The sequence below is a fragment of the Schistocerca serialis genome, chromosome 2 (genome assembly GCF_023864345.2).
Source record: "Schistocerca serialis cubense isolate TAMUIC-IGC-003099 chromosome 2, iqSchSeri2.2, whole genome shotgun sequence".
NCBI classification, from domain to species: domain Eukaryota; kingdom Metazoa; phylum Arthropoda; class Insecta; order Orthoptera; family Acrididae; genus Schistocerca; species Schistocerca serialis.
Window position 1 is genome coordinate 911,008,683 of NC_064639.1, and position 23,416 is coordinate 911,032,098.

At 36.9% G+C, this 23,416-nt stretch overlaps 1 protein-coding gene across 1 annotated transcript in view; it reads left to right on the forward strand.

The window, feature by feature from the left end:
• LOC126458269 (esterase E4-like) overlaps positions 1 to 23,416 on the forward strand; it is an 84,012-nt gene that overhangs the window by 50,018 nt on the left and 10,578 nt on the right. Inside the window, exons 5-9 of the mRNA XM_050095195.1 lie at positions 322 to 512; positions 629 to 803; positions 930 to 1,108; positions 1,201 to 1,348; positions 1,634 to 1,769. Coding sequence (XP_049951152.1) covers positions 322 to 512; positions 629 to 803; positions 930 to 1,108; positions 1,201 to 1,348; positions 1,634 to 1,769 — 829 coding nt within the window. The remainder of the gene's footprint in view (positions 1 to 321; positions 513 to 628; positions 804 to 929; positions 1,109 to 1,200; positions 1,349 to 1,633; positions 1,770 to 23,416) is intronic.

Genomic DNA, 23,416 nt, shown 5'->3' on the forward strand with positions numbered 1-23,416 from the left:
GAAGAGAGCAATAAAGAAGGCTAAAAGCAGAGAGTAAGAGAAAGAGAGGGGTAGGAGTGAATGCAGTTGATTCTGTTACTTTTAGATCAATAATGTGGCTCCTAGAATAATTGATACTCAATTTAATTGCATATCGTATGACAATACCTCATTATATAAGCAACCCTGAAAGATTTTCGTGTTTCAAAACTAACAAGAAAGAAAAAACTCTTATCAAAGATACAATTTCTGCAATAGGAAGCACTGCAAAAATAAATTAGAATTTTTTATGAATAGTTATAAAAATGTATTTGGTAAATCTCATTAAATCATTGTTTCCAGGTTTGTTCCATAGAGCAATTTCAATGAGTGCATCTATTGATACCAGGTGGGATATCGACCATGATCCAATAGCAATAGCAAGGAAACATGCCAGTTTACTTGGATGTCCTACTGCAACATCCCAACTGATTGCAGAATGTCTCCGTGCAAAACCAGCTAGAGACATTGCTGAATCAATTGGACTATTAAGGGTTTGTGTTATTTCAGTGTCAAGGGTTTTGCAATACAAAAAAAAGTTGCAATGAAGTCCTATTCCATTACCTATTTTATCAAGAGTGGTTATATTGACAAAAAAATTTTCAACTAGGAATGGGCTCGTGATCCAATTCTCAAATATTACCCAGTTATTGAGTCTGATCTACATGATGGGAGAGAGAGATATCTTACTGAAGAGCCTTATTTACAGCTGTTGCACAGAAATTTTACTCAGGTACCATGGCTAACAGGTTTCACTAAAGATGAATTTTCTTGGAGAGCATTGTGTAAGTATCAAAAATAAAAGAAAAAACATGTGTTCTATGAGCTAAAGTAAAACTGATTAATAATAGTACTAGTGTAAAGGAATATTATTTATACTTAACTTATTTTTAAACTTACACTATTTGTAGCTGTAACAATGAATGCAACTCTAGCCAATGACATGTATGAAAATTTTGAATTTGTTGCTCCAATTGCCTTCATGTATGAACGAGGAACAAATCAGTCACATCACATTAGCCAAGAGCTCAAAAAATTTTATCTTAAAAATCAACCAATTACCAACACTTCATTAGATGGGCTTGGAAAGGTAATATTGACTTCAATTTGCACAAATATACAATCACATCATGTCAGAAAATTGCCATCCACATTTATTTTCATTTTTATTATTTCTTGCAGCTTTATGCAGATGCCATTATTTGCTTTGGTGAAGATCGGGCCGCTAAAATAATAGCAAAAATTAGTAGGTACCCAGTCTACTTCTATAAATTTTCATATCAGGGCAGGTACAGCTTCTTTTATATTCCAGGAACAACTACACCATATGGTAAGTTTTACATATTACAGTCTAGTGTCTTACATCATACACTTATTTTTCTTTCTATTTCAGCAATCAAATTTTATTTATTCATCAATAGCCAAAATGTTATAAAATGCCTTAAAAATAAGACTATTTAGAAATAGCTTATAAAAATTTGTTGTCCTAAAAAACTGAAAAAAAAAAGAAAACGAAGATTGGCTAGTAAATGTAGTGAAATTAACCTGTTTCAAGAACTGGTTGTATTATACAGCCTAGCAGTTGTAAAAGTGAATTTTACATAATTTATTGCAGGTGTGGCACATCATGATGATCTCATGTACCTGTTTTATATCTCTTCTCTTGGATTTCCATTTTTCCAAGATGGTGAACCAGAAACACATGTCTCAGAAACACTTATTGCTATGTGGGCAAATTTTGTGAAAACTGGGTGAGTACTATTTTACTACTGTTTGAAAATCTTACTACCAACATTTTGTTTTTCATCTAAAATCTCTTAAGGGTATAATTTTGAACATGATTTACATGTCTTGTCAAATATATTAATCATCATATGATGTACGAAGATGTGTTAAGGAGGTGATAATCTTTTGGAAATACAGTGTAGACTTTACATAATTATTGAAGCAAATCAGATTTTGGGAGCAAAGATTCTTCTGCAACATTTATCACAGATTAACATGCTTTTGAATGCAGGAGGATGTACTCAAAGGTTGCCACGCACTTCAGTGGTAATGAGACACTTAGTCAGTGACAGATTGGATTTCAAAAGGGCTCTATACTGAGGAAGCTGTTTACATCTTCACTGACTACATAATAAAATTTTAGATGACTGTGTATCATTGGTTGGACTAACTGTGATTCATCAGAGGCTTTTGACTCTTTATTCATAATATTGCATTACACATTTTTTGTGGTGTACATGGGTCAATACATATGTGGTTGAGTTCCCATTCAAGAAGCAGGATGCACAAACTTCCAATAGGAATATCGATATAAACAGTGATACTATATCAACTTCATGGTGAGAAATTACAGTGGGCATTCCACAGGGCTTGATCTTGATTCGAAGTCTGTTCCTTGCTCTGTGTTAGTGATCTATCAGTTTATTTTAATGAAAGTGAAAAAATAGTCCTTTTTGCCAGTGATATGTCATTATTGTTAATCCAATCAAAGCTGCATCCACAGGGAAAATAGTAAGTTATTTGTTTGTGTATGTTATTAACTGGTTTTGCAGAAATGAACAAGATTTAAGTTTTGAAAAAACATAGCTCATCAGTTTTGTATTGTCATAAATACTCCACCTACTATAAATGTAGATTACAATCAAAAAATAATAAACAATGTGAAAGTTCAAAATTCACTGGTGTGTGTATTAATGAAAACCTAAATTAAGAACACCATTCCATACATGTGCTAAAACATTTAGGTTGTGCTACATCTCCCATGAAGCTAACTGTGAATTTTGAGGACATGCAGTCAGTAAGTGAACATAATTTTCATATTCTCGTTCACTGACATTCAACACTATAATATTCTGGGATCAGAAAAATATTCTGGGATTACTCCTCACTTATGCACAATGTATTCATTTTGTGAAAGATAGTAATTAAAATTGTGTGTGAAGTTTGTAAGCCATACTGCACTTTTTTTAATTTATAGTTGGTTATTACTTCTGAGCATATATGCCCCAGGACAACAAAGAAAAATGTGGGACTTTTTTCATCCAGAAAAATCAAGGAAAACCCAGGAATTTTTTAATACTTTTCACTTTTTAATTTTGTCTGGTAAGAACTGATGCTCTAATAAAGAATTTTACTTTAGCACACTACTGCAGAATAATATTGCAGCAATAAAACATAAGCAAGAGAATAACACCAAAATAAAACCTTAGTTGTAAATAAAATGTGCCATTTATAGCCATGAAGCACAGTGCACACACAAGCGTTTGCCAACAGCAAAATGTGTTGAAGGCTTTAGGACAAAGATTATGCAATATTTCAAAATAACAAACAGTTTTTGATGAGTGGACCATCACAACTGTTTACAGATCTAACAGGTCGCAGGAAAATATTGTGAATGGTGGTTTGAGAAGCATTACTTTTAAAGTAAATTGCCTTTTACGCAAGATGAGTTGTGTTACATGTGACAATGTGTGATGAATCTCTTAAATTATGGAGCATTTGACTCTCGCTCAAAATTTAACATGTTGAGGACCTGCCACTTAGAAACATTTTGGGCACTGAAGGCCAGCCATTTATGCCATTATTTAAAATTTTACTGGAACATTTGTGTTTGATGTATCTTAAGGGGTAACTTATGCTAAAACAGATCAAGCTTCAAGGTTAGTTTTCATATTTATTTCAGTTGTGTCATAATAATGATGGTAACAAGTGCAATTATCGAAGGTGAGCTCTTGAGCAGTTTCACACATAATTGGTTTTTCTGTGGAAAAGTCAGTGCTCAACAGATCATGCATTCAGCAATGTTCAGTGTGCAGCAGTGAGACTTATAATTGTGATTCTCAAAAATATTCAGCTGCTGCTATTTAAGCTGTGTTCTTAGGATCCTGCCTAACCACATCCTGAGGAAAAACAGCAAAAAAATTTTGACAAGCAGTTTTATATTTAAAAGCTTAGCTTTTCTTGCAGCTGTACTATATGTACGAGGGCTATCCACAAAGTACATTACGTTTTCGTTTGTGTCCGTTACGGGTGGGGCTAGCGCGGCCATCTTGGTGTCATGGCATTCCGCTGCTCCGTCGAGTTACTGTGACGGTTTGAAATGTCAGCGTTAATTGAAAATGCCGCGAAGTGTGAAGTGCGTGCTGTAATAAGGTTTCTGACTACAAAAAACTGTACACCGATAGAAATCTATTGGCAGCTTTGTGAAGTGTATGGGGACAACATAATCACTGAAGGTGGAGTGCATCAATGGGTCCTAAAATTTAAAAATGGTCGAACTAACGTTCACGACAAAGAGCGAAGTGGAAGACCCAGCATAGTGACTGCCAAACTTGCCGAAAAAGTCGATGTCACGGTCCGTGAAAACCGTAATTTCACAATAACGGAACTCTCCATGAGTTTTCCACAAATTTCATGAAGTTTGTCGCACGAAATCATTACTGAAAAGCTTGGTTATCACAAGTTTTGTGCAAGATGGATACCAAAAATCTTGACAGAGACTCACAAAAATCAGCGAATGGCTGCAGCGTTAACGTTTTTGGACGCTTACGAGAAAGATGGCGACTCATTACTCGATCGCATCGTTACTGGTGACGAAACATGGGTTAAGCATGTGAACTGCAAGACAAAATTGCAGTCAATGCAGTGGGGGCACGCAAATTCCCCCCAAAAACCCAAGAAATGCATGTAGACAATGTCGGCAAGGAAGGTGATGGCGGCTGTCTTTTGGGACAGAAAAGGTGTGATTTTTGTGGATTTCCTGGAAAGAGGCACTACAATAAACTCTCAAAGGTATTGCCAAACTCTGCACAACCTCAGAAGAGCAATACAAAACAAGCACAGGGGAAAGTTGGGCTCAAAGATCTTGCTGATTCATGACAACGCCCAGGCCCACACGGCAAATGCCACTCATGAAGTTCTCGAATCTTTTAAGTGGGAGTTGTTTCCTCATCCGCCGTACAGTCCTGACCTGGCACCAAGCGACTTCCACTTATTCCCAGCAATGAATAAGTGGTTGGCTATGCAGCGTTTTGATGACAATGCACAGCTTCAGGAAGAGGTAACCATGTGGTTGAAGGCGCAGGCGGCCAAATTTTACGACAAAGGAATTTCCAAGCTCGTCCATCGCTACGATAAGTGCCTTAATTTAAATGGCAACTATGTGGAAAAGTAGTATTTAAGTGTGGTTTTCATCTGTATATAATAAAAAATTTTCCAATTCTTTATTTATTTTTAATTCCAAAACATAATGTACTATGTGGATAGTCCTCGTATATTAATGTAAACCAAGTGTATGTGCTTCTTAACAGCAATGTTGCTGTTGGCTGACTGCATCTTATATCTTTTGCTGTGAATGTCTGCTGACATTGGCTGCTGAGATCATGTGACATGAGCTGTGACCGTGTGAAAATTAAAAAGCACATTGTGCAGCAAATGCTTCAGAAGCTAACAGTGTATTTGGTGGAATTCGTACTTATACTTCCATAATATGAAAATATGCAGTGCACATGTTTCTGCGCTTCAAAGATTTTTCCAAAATGAGTTGTTTTCTGCTGGGGTTCATTTCCTTAAGTTCTGAAAAGTTCTATCCCTGTGAACAAAACCTTTACCATTAAAAAGATTGATAAGTTTTACAGTTCTGAGGGAAAGTATATTGTCACCAAAAATGGAAAAAATCTACTTTCGACCAGGAAAATGTGTATTTTCACCCGGGAAAATTTCGGGAATTTGCCATCCCCCCATGTACACTCTGTACTTGCTATAGTCAGTGTTGTTGGAAAATTAGGTATCGGACATTCATAAGTAACCAGTTTTGGAGGACAAAATTACTCCCAAGGTACGTGCACTGAAAACTATAGTTCAGACCTTGATCCTACCCTGTCTATTCTCCCACACTGTTCTGTATTCATTCTCTTCCAAAATATTCTAACAATAATGAAGAGACAGTAATATGTGAACACTTTTCTATGATGTAGTTAATTTCTTCCACTTTAAATTCAACTATTATGTCTCCACTTGTACTGAGAGCACTCACACTACAATTGCAGCACTCATCTATCACAACCTTACACCAGGATACCTTTGATGATTCTTTACTTTACAATCAACATTTCACTGTATAACAATGCCCCCGATACAAATTAATCCTGAGCATCCAAATTCTCACTTTCCTCACACACATACATGTCGTACTCGTGTGATAGCTTGGGTGCATCTTTGTAAAAGATCTCCACAAAATATTGGTTTGATGTGTCAGTTCACTGCATTTTCCTATAAGTTTAATAAACACAACAGATACACATAACAGGACTTTAGTCATCATTAATATGTTCTCCTTCACTATTTACAACAGTCTGCCAATGTTGGGGTAACTTTTCGATTTCGTCACTGCAGAAGTCACGTGGTTTGGGCTGAAGAATTTGTTGAGCTATGATCAGAGCACTTTTTCATCCAGAAAGTAAGTTTGTTGAAGGTTGTTTGACAGAGAGCAGAAGTGTAAAATCAGGTGATTAAGGTGGGTGCAGAATAATTTCCCAACCCAGTTTCTGTATAGTGTTTTTTATCAGTGTAACAGAACACAGACGGGCATTATTATGGACTAGCAGTCTTCTTGGTTATTTTTCTTGGATTGCATCTGCAAGATGTCTCAGTTGTTGACAATAAATGTCAGCATTGTTGATTACACCTCGGGGAAGCAATTCATAGCACACCACATTGTTGCTGTTTGACCAGATGCATAGCATTATCTTTTGTGGATGCATGTAGGTCTTTGATGGGGACCTGCTGCTTTCTTTGGGTTGAACCATTCTTCTCTTTTCCTTATCAAACAGTGGAAAATCCAGGATGGAATGTAACAATATTATGAGAAAGAAAGTTGCTATTCACCGTATAGCAGAGATGCTGAGTCACAGATAGGCACAACAAAAAGACACTCTTAGTTAAAGCTTTCAGCCATTGGCTTTTGTCAACAATACACACACACACACACACACACACACACACACACACTCATGCAAATGCAGCTCACACACGACTGCAGACTCAGGCAGCTGAACTGGTTTCAGTTGCCTGTGACTACAGTCGTGTGTGTGTGTGGGGGGGGGGGGGGGGGGGGGCATATGGCCATCTGCGATTTTTGTGAATTTGGCTTAGAGCATGTTGTAACAGTACACCCAATTTTTGAATCATCCTCACTGCATGCAAATGTTGCACAACGGTGAAATAATTACAGTTCATCACATTTTACATCTCTCAGGTACACTGATGTGAATTAATGCATTTAAATGATCTTCATCAAACCCCGATGGTCTTCCTGAATGTGGAATCACTGATGTCAAACCTATCTTCCTTTCAACAAGAAAACCATATCATGCCATGCTCTGTCCAGTGGCATTATCCCCACACACAGTGCAATTTTTTCTGGCTCCCTCCACTACTGTCATTCCTCTACTGAACTCAAACAGAATATTATGTCAGAAATGTTCCGATTTCCCCACCTGGCACTCCATTTTCTGACATCCACGGTTCCAAACACTATCTCCAAATGACGTAATGACAAAATGTAAACTCAAATAGCAATACTAAATTACAAATAAAAATGACAATTGATAAATAAACCAACAGCAACCAGAATACCAACAAGGAAAACAAGAAAGCTATGAACTTATGCACAAACCTAATACTTCAGTTTTATGCATGATTACTGGAAGCACAGGCACACAGAGTCTGTCCTGCAGGCATGTTTGGCTTGACTGACTCACTCCTTCACCCCAGACAATTTCCAGATACCAAACTCTCCCTTCTAGAACTATGGGACATCACCATTAGCAGTGCCACGGTGCTGTAGCAAAGAAGCATAAGGGTAGATTCGTTCTTTTAAGTATAGGATCAATATCTGCACCCTTACAAGTTTGCACAAGTATATCTTGCAGGCATCTGTTATAACAACTGGGAATATCAACCATAGCCTCACACTATATTTACTCAGTCATGAAACTTTTTATTGATTATCCATTGCACTTTGAGAATAATAGAGATATCAGAAACACAGTAATAGAAGGAAAAATTATGTACACTTCCCTCTAGTTAATTTATATTTGGCACAGAAAAGAATGTAATATTTAGCCATAAAACTTTTGGATAACCTTTTCGTTGTAAAAGTATTTTAAAATGTAGATTAAAGTAGTTTCTCTTTAACTAATTCTCTGTAGAGCAATATTTAGCCATAAAACTTTTGGATAACCTTTTCATTGAAATAAAATATCTGAGAGACAGTAAAAGTATTTTAAAAAGTAGATTAAAAGTAGTTTCTCTTTAACAAATTCTCTCTAAGCATAGAACAATTTCTGAAAAGAAATAAGTAGTCAGTCAAAAATCTTTCAATGTTTTATATCACAAAATTTAGTGCCTACCATGAATATGAGCTACACGACTTGGAGTTAACTAACTCAAGGTTTCAGAAGCACTAGCAAACAAGTAGGGGGAGTGTGAATATATTGACACAGATATCTAAATGGAGTCAATGTAAAATTGGGTACACTGAAATGAAAGTAACATGAAGGAGAAGGACATTATAAAGAAATTCCTCAAAACATTCTGAAGGCCAGATAATTTAAACAGTTAGATAACTATTCTAGAAAATATGGGTTACAGTCTAGCACCTGCATTGTCTAAAAACTACAAATATGTATTTTTATCTTTTGTTATAATTCAGTGAAAGTATGTTTCTCAACAGATTGTAAATAAAACAAACAGGAAGCAACTAGAAAAATAGTTCAAATGATTGCTCTCATAAATAAGAAAAATATGGAATTTCATTTTATCTGATGTTAAAAAAAATCTTTGACTGAATCAACAGAGGTATTTGATGCTTGTTGTTGTTTGTGCGGTCTTCAGTTTGAAGACTAATTTGCTCCAGCTCTTCGTGCTACTCGGTCTTGTGCAAGCCTCTTCATCTGCATCTTCACTGTGCACAGTAAGAATGAGTTGTGATGAGAGTAATCAAACAGAATTATCACCTCTAGATGGTGACCAGATGGTTCTCTGAAATATTGTATCAAGATGCTTGTATGATTCAGACGCAGAAATAACAAGAATATTATCAAGAATGACTAATGATTCTTTCTGTCATTGAAGTACATAAACTAATTGTAAGATGCAAAAATTGGAAAATAAAGGAAACATTCAGTCATGTAAATGTGTTAATATGTTAAAGGAGGAAAACCAAGGAAATCATTACAGTATTGTTCAACTGCAGTAAGATTTGTACATATTCAGTCTATGGCTTACTTGAGATTTTTCTTATGAGCTACATATTTGGAATGAATCATTCTACAATTCCTGAAACCAGGAGAAATTTGCACTCAGATGATTAAACATGATAACCAGTGCATAACACTAGTATGAGGAAAGTTAACTACCCACCACATATGAGGGAATATTGAGCTGTATAAACGGACACATAAATAATGAAAAACATTCTAACAGATTAAAACTACGCTGTAAAGTGGCTCATCTCACATCTATCTACTTAGTAACTGAAGCATCCAGGTATGACCCTAAACACATTCACAGCTTCTAATTATCAGAAAGTTTCACAGCTTCTAATTATCAGAAAGTTTCACAGCACTGTCATATTCTGTAATAACCCTTTTCTCAGGACTATAGGTGCAGAATGGTATATGGGCAAGCTTCTATGGAAATTGAAAAGGATGAGCGAGGTACCGATGGAATTAAAACTGTAGGAGCTGTTTGTGAACAATACCCGGACAAGTTAGTTGTTTAGACTGTTTTTCATGAAAGCAAAAGTTTTATGTCAAGTACCAGATTGGCAGATAGTATCAATTGGTCAAGAAATCATAACACAGTCTGTTGCAGACTAAAAGATTCCTTTGTGACATAAATAAGGAGTTAAATATTATAGTAAAGATTTTGACAAAGACACATTTAGATTTACATGCACACATCTGCATCTACACACACACGCATTTGTGCACACTCATGTGCACGTGTGTCACACACACACACACACACACACACACACACACACACATATGCACATGCACACAGTAATTTAGAGTTTAAGAGTTCTTACAGACAGAATAATTCAGGTGAGATACTGATGTGATAAAGGGCAGGAGAGGGAAAGTCAGTATAGAGTTGCTGTCTTATCAAGTCATTTTTATGTTTAATAAATAGTTTTAATTGAGTGTATGGCTCTCTTCTACTTACATTTTGAAATTACACCATTGACTAAATTGCGATTTTCTGCTATTGCAGTATATATCAGTCAAAATATTAAGCAGACATATCATGAATCAATGCAGTTGGCATACTATTGATTATACCTTTTGCCTCCCATAATGATGTCACCAACAGTAGGATATTAAACATTAAATCCTCACATTAAGGAATATTTTAAGTTGTCATCAGCTAGACTATGCATTTGTTAGTTGAAAACTTACTATTGCGCTCAGATGCAATTGGGAAAATGCCTTATGTTATCCTGTAAATCACTGATCAAAAAGAATATTCTTTACTACCAGTAGAATATGTGGCATCATAGTGCTGAAAAACAAATATCCAGGATCAGCAGATTTGCCCATAGGCAGAAGTTAACAAATCACACTGAAAGTTGGGTGAAAAGTGCAGCATCTCATAATTACAGTAAGAACACTTTTTTAAAAATAAAACTTAATCTATCAAACTACTAATATATCTTAGAAGTTCAGTCAAATGTTGTTACTTAGAATTGTAGAGCACATGGTGGAGAACTTGGTGACAAACTTTTTTAGTTATTATGAGTCTTTATCAATACTGTCCTAAATACACTGCTGGAAAAGGAAAAAAGATTTTGCTCCTGGAAAGACAATGTGTGTTAATCCGATGATGGCATATGGCAACCTGGGGGAGAGTGTCTATACTGATAATGATTTCAACATTGTCAACCAACAGATAGAAAAGTTGCATAGCTATCAAAGCACCATCTTTGTCTCCCCTTTAATAGGGAATTCTCACAACCATAAAGCTCAGTGTAGTGCGAACATGTAAACCAAGCAGGCAACCATGCCTTGGAGACATACTTGTGCTTCCTACAGGCAACTAAGCAAGTTTGAAAGGGGTCAAATTGTGGGCTTCTGAGTTACGAGTTGGTCCTTGCAGAGAAGTGCCACACAAGTTGGATGTGCCTTGTCAGTTGTACAACAATGTTGGTATCAGTGGTCACGTGAACATTTTCACATCTGTAGATAAGATTATGGATGTCCACATAGCACAGACACCTGCCAGGATCATTATATTGCAAGTGGAGCAGTGGCACATTGTACAGCTACAACAGCACACATAAGAGGACTTATGAGGCCAGACATGTCAACATAAACTGTTGCAAACCAGTTGTTAGCAGTGGGACTATGAGCACGCATACCTCTAGCCTGTTTTCCTCTCTCATCACAGCATCGACATGCGCAGCCTGACTGGTGCCATCAGAGGATCACATGGAAGATGGAATGGTGCACCATGGTCTTCATTAATGAAAACAGATACTGCCCGGACACAAGTGATGGTCTTTTGTGCGTATGATGTCGACCTGGAGAGCATGGTCTCATAGATTGCATTCTTCCAAGACACACTGCCTCAAAACCAGTGTTTATGGTCTGGCCTGCAATAAGTTACAACTCTCATTCCCTGTTGGTGTTTCTGGAGGGGATGCTAACCAGTGCCTGGTAGTGCAGAATGTTGTTAGACCCATTCTTTTGCTGTTCTTTCAACAAGAAGGTGATGTGTTATCCCAACAGAATAATGCTGGGCCACATATCATCCACGAAACTCAATATGCTGTGTAATATGTGCAGCAACATCCCTGACAGCATAATGTCCGTAATTGTCTCCAATCAAGCATATATGGGATATTATGGGACGAGAAGTGACTTATGTGACTTATCAGCCAAAAATTCCTACAGAACTATGAGGACAGGTTGAGCGGGCATAGCATAACATATTCCAGGACATTCGTGATTTGTACAACTGATTGGAGCCATAGTCAGTGCTGCATTGCTGCCCATGGAGATTACATGACTCAATACCTGGTACCTCAGAACCATTTGTGCTGTTGATTTACAAATGTAATCATTTCATGTACTCCATATGAACTGTTCCAACAATAAATCTTGAGTGAAATGGATACCTCTGAAAGGGTGCAATTTTTTTGCTGGAAGTGTATTTCATCAAAATTTCATATCATCTCTGCAGTAATTGTATCAAAATTTGAAAGTTATCAATTACATCCCTCAAATAAAATAAAAATATCTATACCAGCTTCAAAGGTCAATGTTGTATTTAGCAAAATAAGTTTGAAGCCCAGCATCCAACTACAAACATCCTTCTACAGAAAAATAGTTGCTGTACAAGACAGCTGGCTTGCATGCTAGAAACTGACATGCTCACACAGCATACAATGAAAATTTCAGCCTTGAGTGATGAATGGCACATGGCTCTGTAGTTCAAGTCCTATGTGCGAAACTAAGCTAATACATTGAAAGAGAACTATGTAATGTGTAGAAGTTCAGTCTGGATTGATGCGTCTAACTGTTTATAAGTTTGACTCTGACTTAAATATCACTCAAACACATGGCATTTAAAGTTTGACAATCACTTGTTAACAGACATCTGCTGGAACTGTAGAGCGATGCAGGCAATGGACTGCAACTGTGTAAACTGCCCAAAACGCAACTGGGTGAAATGGAACTGTAGTTAAGGGCCTGCCAAGAGTGGCTTCTTGAGTGGTGAAATAATCTTGTACCTGCAACCTTATTGGAGAAACTGAATTCCAACTCAGATGATTCAGTTGCTGAACAGTTCAAAGAAACTTGAGTGTCATCTCAAACAGGTACCCCACTCATACAATTATATTTGTTGGTGACTTCAATCTACCCTTGATATGTTGATAAAAATACTTGTTCAAAGCAGGTGGTAGATATAAAACCTGGTCAGAAACTTTATTAAATGCTTGCTTTAAAATTATTTTAATCAGTTAGTTCAGGAAGTCACATCTAATGTAAATGGTTGTGTCAACATCCTTAACCTCGTAGCAACAAATGAGCAGGAGTGTATTGTGGTGGTCAGTGGAGCAGGAAACAATATAGATAGGGATCAATGGCTACAATATCGAGAGTGACCTGGTGGAAATAGATGCTGCATTGAACTTTATAAATGTTGGGTTGATGCCTGTATTCATGTGGTATGATTGGCCCCAACTGAACAGTTGTTGTTGTTGTTGTTGTTGTTGTTGTGGTCTTCAGTCCTGAGACTGGTTTGCTGCAGCTCTCCATGCTACTCTATCCTGTGCAAGCTTCTTCATCTCCCAGTACCTACTGCAACCTACATCCTTCTGAATCTGCTTAGTGTATTCATCTCTTGGTCTCCCTCTACGATTTTTACCCTCCACGCTGCCCTCCAATACTAAATTGGTAATCCCTTGATGCCTCAGAACATGTCCTACCAACCGATCCCGATGCCACAAACTTCTCTTCTCCCCAATCCTATTCAATACTTCCTCATTAGTTATGTGATCTACCCATCTAATCTTCAGCATTCTTCTGTAGCACCACATTTCGAAAGCTTCTATTCTCTTCTTGTCCAAACTATTTATCGTCCACATTTCACTTCCATACATGGCTACACTCTATACAAATACTTTCAGAAATGACGTCCTGACACTTAAATCTATACTCAGTGTTAACAAATTTCTCTTCTTCAAAAACGCTTTCCTTGCCATTGCCAGTCTACATTTTATATCCTCTCTACTTCGACCATCATCAGTTATTTTGCTCCCCAAATAGCAAAACTCCTTTACTACTTGAAGTGTCTTATTTCCTAATCTAATTCCCTCAGCATCACCCGACTTCATTCGACTACATTCCGCTATCCTCGTTTTGTTTTTGTTGATGTTCATTTTATATCCTCCTTTCAAGACACTATCCATTCCGTTCAACTGCTCTTCCAAGTCCTTTGCTGTCTCTGACAGAATTACAATGTCATCAGCGAACCTCAAAGTTTTTATTTCTTCTCCATGGATTTTAATACCTACTCCGAATTTTTCTTTTGTTTCCTTCACTGCTTGCTCAATATACAGATTGAATAACATTGGGGAGAGGCAACAACCCTGTCTCACTCCCTTCCCAACCACTGCTTCCCTTTCATGTCCCTTGACTCTCATAACTGCCATCTGGTTTCTATACAAATTGTAAATAGCCTTTCGCTCCCTGTATTTTACCCCTGTCACCTTCATAATTTGAAAGAGAGTATTCCAGTCAACATTGTCAAAAGCTTTCTCTAAGTCTACAAATGCTAGAAACGTAGGTTTGCCCTTCCTTAATCTAGCTTCTAAGATAAGTCATAGGGTCAGTATTGCCTCACGTGTTCCAACATTTCTACGGAATCCAAACTGATCTTCCCTGAGGTCGGCTTCTACCAGTTTTTCCATTCATCTGTAAAGAATTCGCATTAGTATTTTGCAGCTGTGGCTTATTAAACTGATAGTTCAGTAATTTTCACATCTGTCAACACCTGCTTTCTTTGGGATTGGAATTATTGTATTCTTCTTGAAGTCTGAGGGTATTTCGCCTGTTTCAAACATCTTGCTCACCAGATGGTAGAGTTTTGTCAGGACTGGCTCTCCCAAGGCTGTCAAAAGTTCCAATGGAATGTTGTCTACTCCGGGGGCCTTGTTTCGACTCAAGTCTTTCAGTGCTCTGTCAAATTCTTCACACAGTATCATGTCTCCCATTTTCATCTTCATCTACATCCTCTTCCATTTCCATAATATTGTCCTCAAGAACATCGCCCCTGTATAGAGCCTCCAACCTTTCTGCTTTCCATTCTTTGCTTAGAACTGGGTTTCCATCTGAGCCCTTGATGTTCATGCAAGTGGTTCTCTTATCTCCAAAGTTCTCTTTAATTTTCCTGTAGGCAGTATCTATCTTACCCCTAGTGAGAGAAACCTCTACATCCTTACTTTTGTCCTCTAGCCATCCCTGCTTAGCCATTTTGCACTTCCTGTTGATCTCATTTTTGAGACGTTTGTATTCCTTTTTGCCTGCTTCATTTACTGCATTTTTATATTTTCTCCTTTCATCAATTAAATTCAATATTTCTTCTGTTACCCAAGGATTTCTACTAGCCCTTGTCTTTTTACCTACATTATCCTCTGCTGCCTTCACTACTTCATCTCTCAAAGCTATCCATTCTTCTTCTACTGTATTTCTTTCCACCATTCCTGTCAATTGTTCTCTTATGCTCTCCCTGAAACTCTGTACAACCTCTGGTTTAGTCAGTTTATCCAGGTCCCATCTCCTTAAATTCCCACCTGTTTGCAGTTTCTTCAGTTTTAATCTACAGGTCATAACCAATGGATTGTGGTCAGAGTCCACATCTGCCCCTGGAAATGTCTTACAATTTAAAATCTGGTTCCTAAATCTCTGTCTTACCATTATATACTCTATGTGAAACCTTTTAGTATCTCCAGGGTTCTTCCATGTATACAACCTTCTTTGATGATTCTTGAACCAAGTGTTAGCTATGATTAAGTTATGCTCTGTGCAAAATTCTAACAGACGGCTTCCTCTTTAATTTCTTAGCCCCAATCCATATTCACCTACTACGTTTCCTTCTCTCCCTTTTCCTACTGTCGAATTCCAGTCACCCATGACTATTAAATTTTCGTCTCCCTTCACTATCTGAATAATTTCTTTTATTTCATCATACATTTCTTCATTTTCTTCGTCATCTGCAGAGCTAGTTGGCATATAAACTTGTACTACAGTAGTAGGCATGGGCTTTGTACCTATCTTGGCCACAATAATGCGTTCACTATGCTGTTTATAGTAGCTTACCCGCATTCCTATTTTCCTATTCGTTATTAAACCTACTCTTGCATTACCCCTATTTGATTTTGTGTTTATAACCCTGTAGTCACCTGACCAAAAGTCTTGTTCCTCCTGCCACCGAACTTCACTAATTCCCACTATATTTAACTTTAACCTATCCATTTCCCTTTTTAAATTTTCTAATCTACCTGCCCGATTAAGAGATCTGACATTCCACGCGCCGATCCATAGACCACCAGTTTTCTTTCTCCTGATAACGACATCCTCTTGAGCAGTCCCCACCCGGAGATCCGAATGGGGAACTATTATACCTCCGGAATATTGTACCCAAGAGGACGCCATCATCATCATTTAACCATACAGTAAAGCTGCATGCCCTCGGGAAAAGTTACGGGCGTAGTTTCCCCTTGCTTTCAGCCGTTCGCAGTACCAGCACAGCAAGGCTGTTTTGGTTAATATTGCAAGGCCAGATCAGTCAATCATCCAGGTTGTTGACCCTGCAACTACTGAAAAGGCTGCTGCCCCTCTTCAGGAACCATACGTTTGTCTGGCCTTTCAACTGATACCCCTCCGTTGTGGTTGCACCTACGGTACAGCTATCTGTATCGCTGAGGCATGCAAGCCTCCCCACCAACGGCAAGGTCCATGGTTCATGGGGGGGGACTGAAAACAGTAAGCTGGGTTAATGTGGAGTTAGATCAGCTGCTTTGGGTGGCTATTGGGTCAGAACATGGGTTTGGTTCCTGTTGATGCTATTGGTAGGTGGTATTTCACTAGGCATGACATACATCTCAGTAGGAAAGAGAAGGGTAAATTGGTTTGATTGATAGCAAAATCTTTACGGGGGGAGGAGGGGGGGAGGTGGCACTGAAACTCATGGGGGTACCTCACTTTTAGACTGAGATCAGTGTCCAGTAATACAACATTGAAAAGAATCTAGCTTAATGAGCTCAGACAGGCAGATATTAAAGATGTTAAAATATCACAAGATTCTCACAACAGTACAGTGAAAAATAATGTTAGTATGTTGCGTCAGAATATCAGGGGGTTAAAAAACAAAGTAAATGAGCTTTCCATTTGTTAGGAAGATTTAGAAGTGGAGGATGTTATAGATGTACTATGCCTGTCAGAACATCATATATTAATGGAAAAGGTGAATGTAAGTGGGTAAAGCTTCCAGCACATGTAAGTAGAAACAATATGTACAAAGGAGGAGTGGCCATATATGTTAAAAGTAATCCTGGTATGAAAACTTTAGAAATTAAAATTTTTTGTGTAGAGCAATATATGGATGTATGCGTCTGTGAGCTTAAACTGAATAATGGTACTTTTATTATTGTAACTGTATGTAGATCCACACTGGGAAATCGTCAGCTATTTCTGAGAAACTTGGATTCTTTTTCATGTTACCTGTCAGACAGAGGGAAGCAAATTATTATTTGTGGGGATTTCAGTGTAGATTTTGCGAAAGGGTCTGATAGGAAGAACGACTTTGAATTATCACTTAGTTCTTTCAATATGACATCAGTTACTGATTTTTCTACTCAGGTAGTACAGGAAAGCAGCAGACTGGTAGAAAATTTTTCATATACCAAGATAAACATTTATTCTGTTAAGAATAATCTTTCTGATTGTGATGTACAGCTAGTTACAGTATATTACATAGCTCCACACATTAATGCAAAACAGTCCCCCAAACTGGTGTATTCAGTTAACAATTTAACAACTGAATTACAATTTAACAATTGTAATTTTAGAGTAATCTTGCAGCAGTTATATTGGGATAGAGTATACTGGGAAACTGATGTTAACGTAAAATATAATTTATTTCATGATATGTTTGTGAGTATATTTGAAAACAGTGAAATATAATCGTAAGAAGCCATATTAAAAACCATGGATTATTGAAGGGATAAAAATATCTTGTAATGGGAAAAGAGGAATGTATCTAACAGTAAGAAAGAGTAATGACCCAGAAACAGTCAGATATTATAAAACCTACTGTATAGTATGAAGGAAAATTATAAGTCCAAGGTATGTGTCTGGGATTAGCATCCCTGACAGTAAAATGAAAACAATTTGGAATATTGTTGAAAGGAAAACAGGACAACCAAAAGCACAAGAAGACTGTATTACCATTGAACTGGATGAAAAGTCAGAAGTAGAAAATATTTTTAATAATCAATTTTTAAGTGCCACAGAGAAAACAGGATCCAAGTGCTCATTAGAAAAGGCCAAGATGTACGTAGGGAAGAGACAATACCTATGCAATTTGATACAGTTGAAATTGTACCCACCCTTCCTTCTATAATTGGGAAAACAGTAAACTCACTCAAAAGTAAAAGTATGCATGAAATTGGTGGTATTTCCAGCACAGTACTAAAACCTTGTTCGCAAAAGATAAGTAAGAATCTCAGCCATAGATCTATTAGCTCACTGAAACAGAGCATTTTTTTCTGATAGACTGAAATATACTGTTGTTGAGCCATTGCATGAAAAGTGGGATATGTCTGAGGCCAACAACTATTGCCCAATCTCATTTCTGACAGCTCTATCCAAAATTCTTTAAAAAGAAGTAAATTAAGTAATGTATTCCAGAGTAGCTCCACATAGTTGAAAAAAAGTACTAACTAAATATCAGTTTGGTTTTCAGAAAGGTATTTCAGCAGAAAATGCAATATATACTTCAATGATCAAATATTAAAGCCTCTGAATAACAGAACATCACCAACTGGGATTTTTTGTGATCTCTCAAAGACTTTTGACTGTGTGAATCATTAAATTTTTCTAGATAAACTTAAGTATTGTGGTATGAATGGGGACAGCGCAATATGGTTTAATTGATATTTTTCTGGAAAAGTGTGGAAGGTGGAAACAAACAGTTCACATAATGTGCAAACCAGCAGCGTATTCCTTGAACTCGAGAAGAATTGGATACCACAGGATTCAGTCTTGGGTCCCTAACTGTTCTTAATATACTTGTGTATTAGTGACACGCCACTCTGTATTCACAAAGATATATAAAGCTCATTCTTTTTGCATGTGATAAAAGTGTAGTAATCACACCAAACGAAAAGAATTAGTGGAGGAGATTGTGTATCATGTCTTTCAGAAAATTATTAAGTGGTTTTATGCAAATCACCTCTCATTAAATTTGGATAAAACACGGTATATACAATTCTGTATAGTAAGTGGCATAACACCATACTTTGAACAGAAATCTCTAGCAAAGGCAGTACATTCAAAAATTTTATATATGTGCATTAATGAAAGATTGTTTTGGGTGAAACACATTGATGATGTGGTGAAACATTTTACTTCAGCTGCTTATGCTATTAGAGATATTGCAAATTTCAGCAAGGTTTATTGCAAAATTTTGGCAATAAACATAACAGTAAATTAGCTCACTGTGCCTCATTTCATGTACTGCCTTTGTGTGGCACCATATTGTGGGATAATTCATCATTAAGTAAAAAAGTACTCCCACAAAAGCATGTAATTCGAATAATAGCTGGAGCCCACCTAAGATGATCTTGCAGCATTTATTTAACGAACTACGGATATTCGCAGTAGCTTCACATCATGTGTATTTCCTTATGAAATTTGTTACCAATAACCCATTCAAATTCAAAAGCAATAGCAATGTGCATAGCTACAACACTAGATGCTCTTCATTATTATGGGTTAAATCTATCTTTGGCACAGGAAAGGGTGAATTATGATGCCACAAAAATCTTTGTCAGTCTGACTGCTAGCCAACCAGCATTTAAAAACAAATTCAAAGAATTTCTGAATGACAACTCCTCCTACTCAATAGATAAATTTTTAGATATAAATTAGTCATTTTACAATCATTAAAATAAAGTTTAAAAAATTACGTTATGCCATGTAAAGAAAAAAACTGACACCTGTGCCACATCATCACAAAGTATTTTATTCATGATCTGTGGAACAAATATTAACCTAGTCTAATTCTGAGCAAATAGAGAGCATCTTGACAGATACAGAGATTAGTGACCACAAGGTCGCTGTAGCGAGACTGAACACTACACCATCCAAATCCACCAAAAGTAAATGCAGAATACATCCACCTAAAAATGCAGATAAAAATTCACTTGACTGTTTCCACTCTTTCCCAGCTGACTATGAGTGCAGACCAGATGTGGCTTAAATTCAAGGAAATACACTGACAGAAAAAAAAAATGCTGCACCAAGAAGGAGCTGTGCAAGACACAAAAATTGGTAGGCTAGTGTAAAAATTCGTTGTGCGTGTCTGAGAAAAAGTGTGAATTTTGCCGTGAAAAAGAAAAATTGTGACAGTTGTAAGGATGAAATTACAAAGCTCAGTGAACGGGTGTCTAGTTTACAATTTATTATCAGTTCCTTGAAGATGGATATCAAGAAACTTAAAGAAGAAAAAAGTGAACGGAACATGAAAAACTCGCGCCATGAAAGTACGAATATGTCGGAGAATTGGACGGAAGTGAAGTACAAAAGACGCAAACAGATAATACAAGATACAGAAAACGGCGAAAGAAACATAAATATAGTGAACGAAAATTACTTTCAAGCTCTTTCGACTACGGATTGTGAAAGTGAAGTTAACAGTGCGAGTGTACCATGTGGAAAACCAAACGACTTTGTGAATAAGGTAAAACAGGGAATATTTCAGCAGCAGTTAAGTAAAAGATCATATGCGAAAGTGCTCACGAAAAATCTTCCACCGCTAAGCTGCTCTACTGAGACAATATCGACATGTGTTAGCAAAAAAGACACAATAAATAGTGCCAAACAAGACTTTGCTTACTGCAAAGATAGGCAGGAAACAGGCAATCTCGGAACAGCAAGTACCGGTAAGATTGAACTGTATGCCGACGGCCAAGGACGAAATACAGCCGCTGAATTTCGGCGTACAAGTAGTCAGAAGTTTAGTTTTAACTGTACAATAAAACCAGGAGCAAAATTCAGTGCTGCTACGTCAATGAGTCAAGAAAAAATTTCCTCATTGAGCAAAAAGGACTTTTCCATCTTCCTGGTGGGATCAAATGATATAGCTAGGAACGAAAAAAATGATCTCTTAATCGCGCTAAAAAGAAAACTGTATGAGCTGAGAGGAAGAAGTGTTACTGTTTTTTCAGTGCCACACCGTTATGACTTGATAGAATGGTCCTGTGTAAATAAAGAAATTGAAACAGCAAATAAAGAGATGCAAAATATTTGCAAGCGGTTTGAAAATGTAACATTTGTGAACATCAGCAATTTAGGGAAAAGATTTCACACAACACATGGTTCCCATCTAAATGTACTTGGAAAAAACGTAATAGTAACCAAAATTTTAGAACTTGTAAATAAAATCTCAAATGTGCAGTGTGATGATAGAAAAGTCATACCTCTCATGGACTGGAAGTGTGTGTATCCTGTAGAATCCAATGTGAAATCTGCTATCAGTGAAGCTACACCTCTCCAAGACAAATGTGAAATTTTATTAATGCAAGTGAACACTCCAAATGTTAATAATTCACAGAAAGGCACAGCAGTTATGGAACAACAAACACCAGAAATAAGTGAAACAGCAGCAGCACCATCATTATCAGCAGAAGCAGCAGTAGTAACAGAACCAACAACGACTGGAGCAGCAACACAGCAATGCTTAAGGAGGAGCCAAAGGAAAAATACATCTGTGTCACTCAGTGATAATTTTTTATGGTTTCAAGCCAAGAAGAAAATAAAAATGTGAAAAACCAGCCTGCTAACTCACAGATAAGTCACAACAACATCCTATTTTTAAACATTCAGGGTCTTGAAAATAAAGTTGAAATTCTGGATGAGTCATTGCCACAGAATAAGTATTCTTTCTTATGTCTATCAGAACATTGGCTTAAACCAGAACAAATACAATACTATGTACCAGAAGGTTATAAATATGGAAACAGTTTTTGCAGATCTCAGTACCATGATGGTGGTACTGTTATCTATGTTTCAAATGAAATAGAGTGCAGAGAACTAGATCTTAATTGGGCATGTGTAGAGGAACACTTTGAAATTACCGGGATCATATGTGATATAATGAAACTTATCATAGTATGTATCTACCATTCCCCTGACTCAGATGATAAAACTTTTTTAGGTAATTTAGACAGTGTACTCTGCTACATAACGAAATGGAAACAGTATGTAACTGTAATTGGGGGAGACTTTAATTCAAGCTTTGATGTAACATGTAACAAACCCAGTGTAAATAAGTTACTGAACATCCTAAGGCAGCACAACTTCCATCATGTAAATTCAGAACCAACAAGACTACAAGCGTGCTTGGATAATGCTTTTGTCAACTGTGCTCGTGATATGTACTCCACCAAGGTAAAGGAGTTTGTTTTCTCAGACCACTCCATGTTAACAGTAAAGTTAAGACATTTTATAAAAGGGGATGAGAGCAAGGCTGAACAAAAGTTAACAAAATCTAATACCTTAATATTAACAAAACACAATCTCATAAAACTAACACACCAGTTGAGCATAACAAACTGGGACAAATTATTTCAAAACTGTGAGATTCCAGTGCCCAAACAGTTTATGAAACATTCCACAATTACTTAACAGGTGTTTTAAAAGCCCATCTTGTTCAAAAGAAATACCATAAAACAAGAAAAGGTAAATTTTGGTACACCAAAGAACTGGAGAATCTAAAAAATAAGCTACTGCTGTTGAAGCACCTTGCCAAAGTAAACAATTCTAATGAAATTAAGGATCTCGAAAAAATCACTAAGAAACTGTATAAGAAAGAGTTGCAATTAGCGAAACTAAGATACAACACAAATTTCATAAAAAATAGTAAAAACCAATGCAAAACAGCCTGGTCAGTAATTAATACTGTTAAAGGTGAAGTCAGAAACTTCGACAAGACAGTCCCAATACCAGCAGATACATTCAATAAATATTTTGTAAGCTGTGCTGATGATATCAAAAAGCTGATCAGTAAACCCAATGTAACATGTATAGATTATCTGAAGAGAGCAAACCTAAATCATAATAGGGCCGGATCATCATTGAAACACTTCAAAGAGGTATGCCAACATGAAGTTCTTAAAATAGTCAAAGAAATGAAAAATTCATACAGTACAGATATTTTTAATATTTCAAACAATCTATTGAAAGGAATCATACATTACATTGCAGCACCATTAACATATTCTATAAACCTGTGTCTCATAGAAGGGTTTTTTCCTGATCCTCTCAAACTATCCAAGGTAACTCCAGTCTTTAAGAAGGGTGTCAAATCAGATCCTGCAAACTACAGACCAATTTCACTAATTCCAGTACTAGGAAAAGTCTTTGAAGGCATAATATATAAGCAGATGTATGAGTACCTAGAACTAAATGGTATGTTAAGTGCATCACAGTTTGGTTACAGAAAAGGAAGGTCAGCTATACATGCCATAGAGCTCTTAGTCAGAGACATCCTAGCAGCATTTGAGGACCATGCGCACACACAGGTAACCTTATGTGATCTG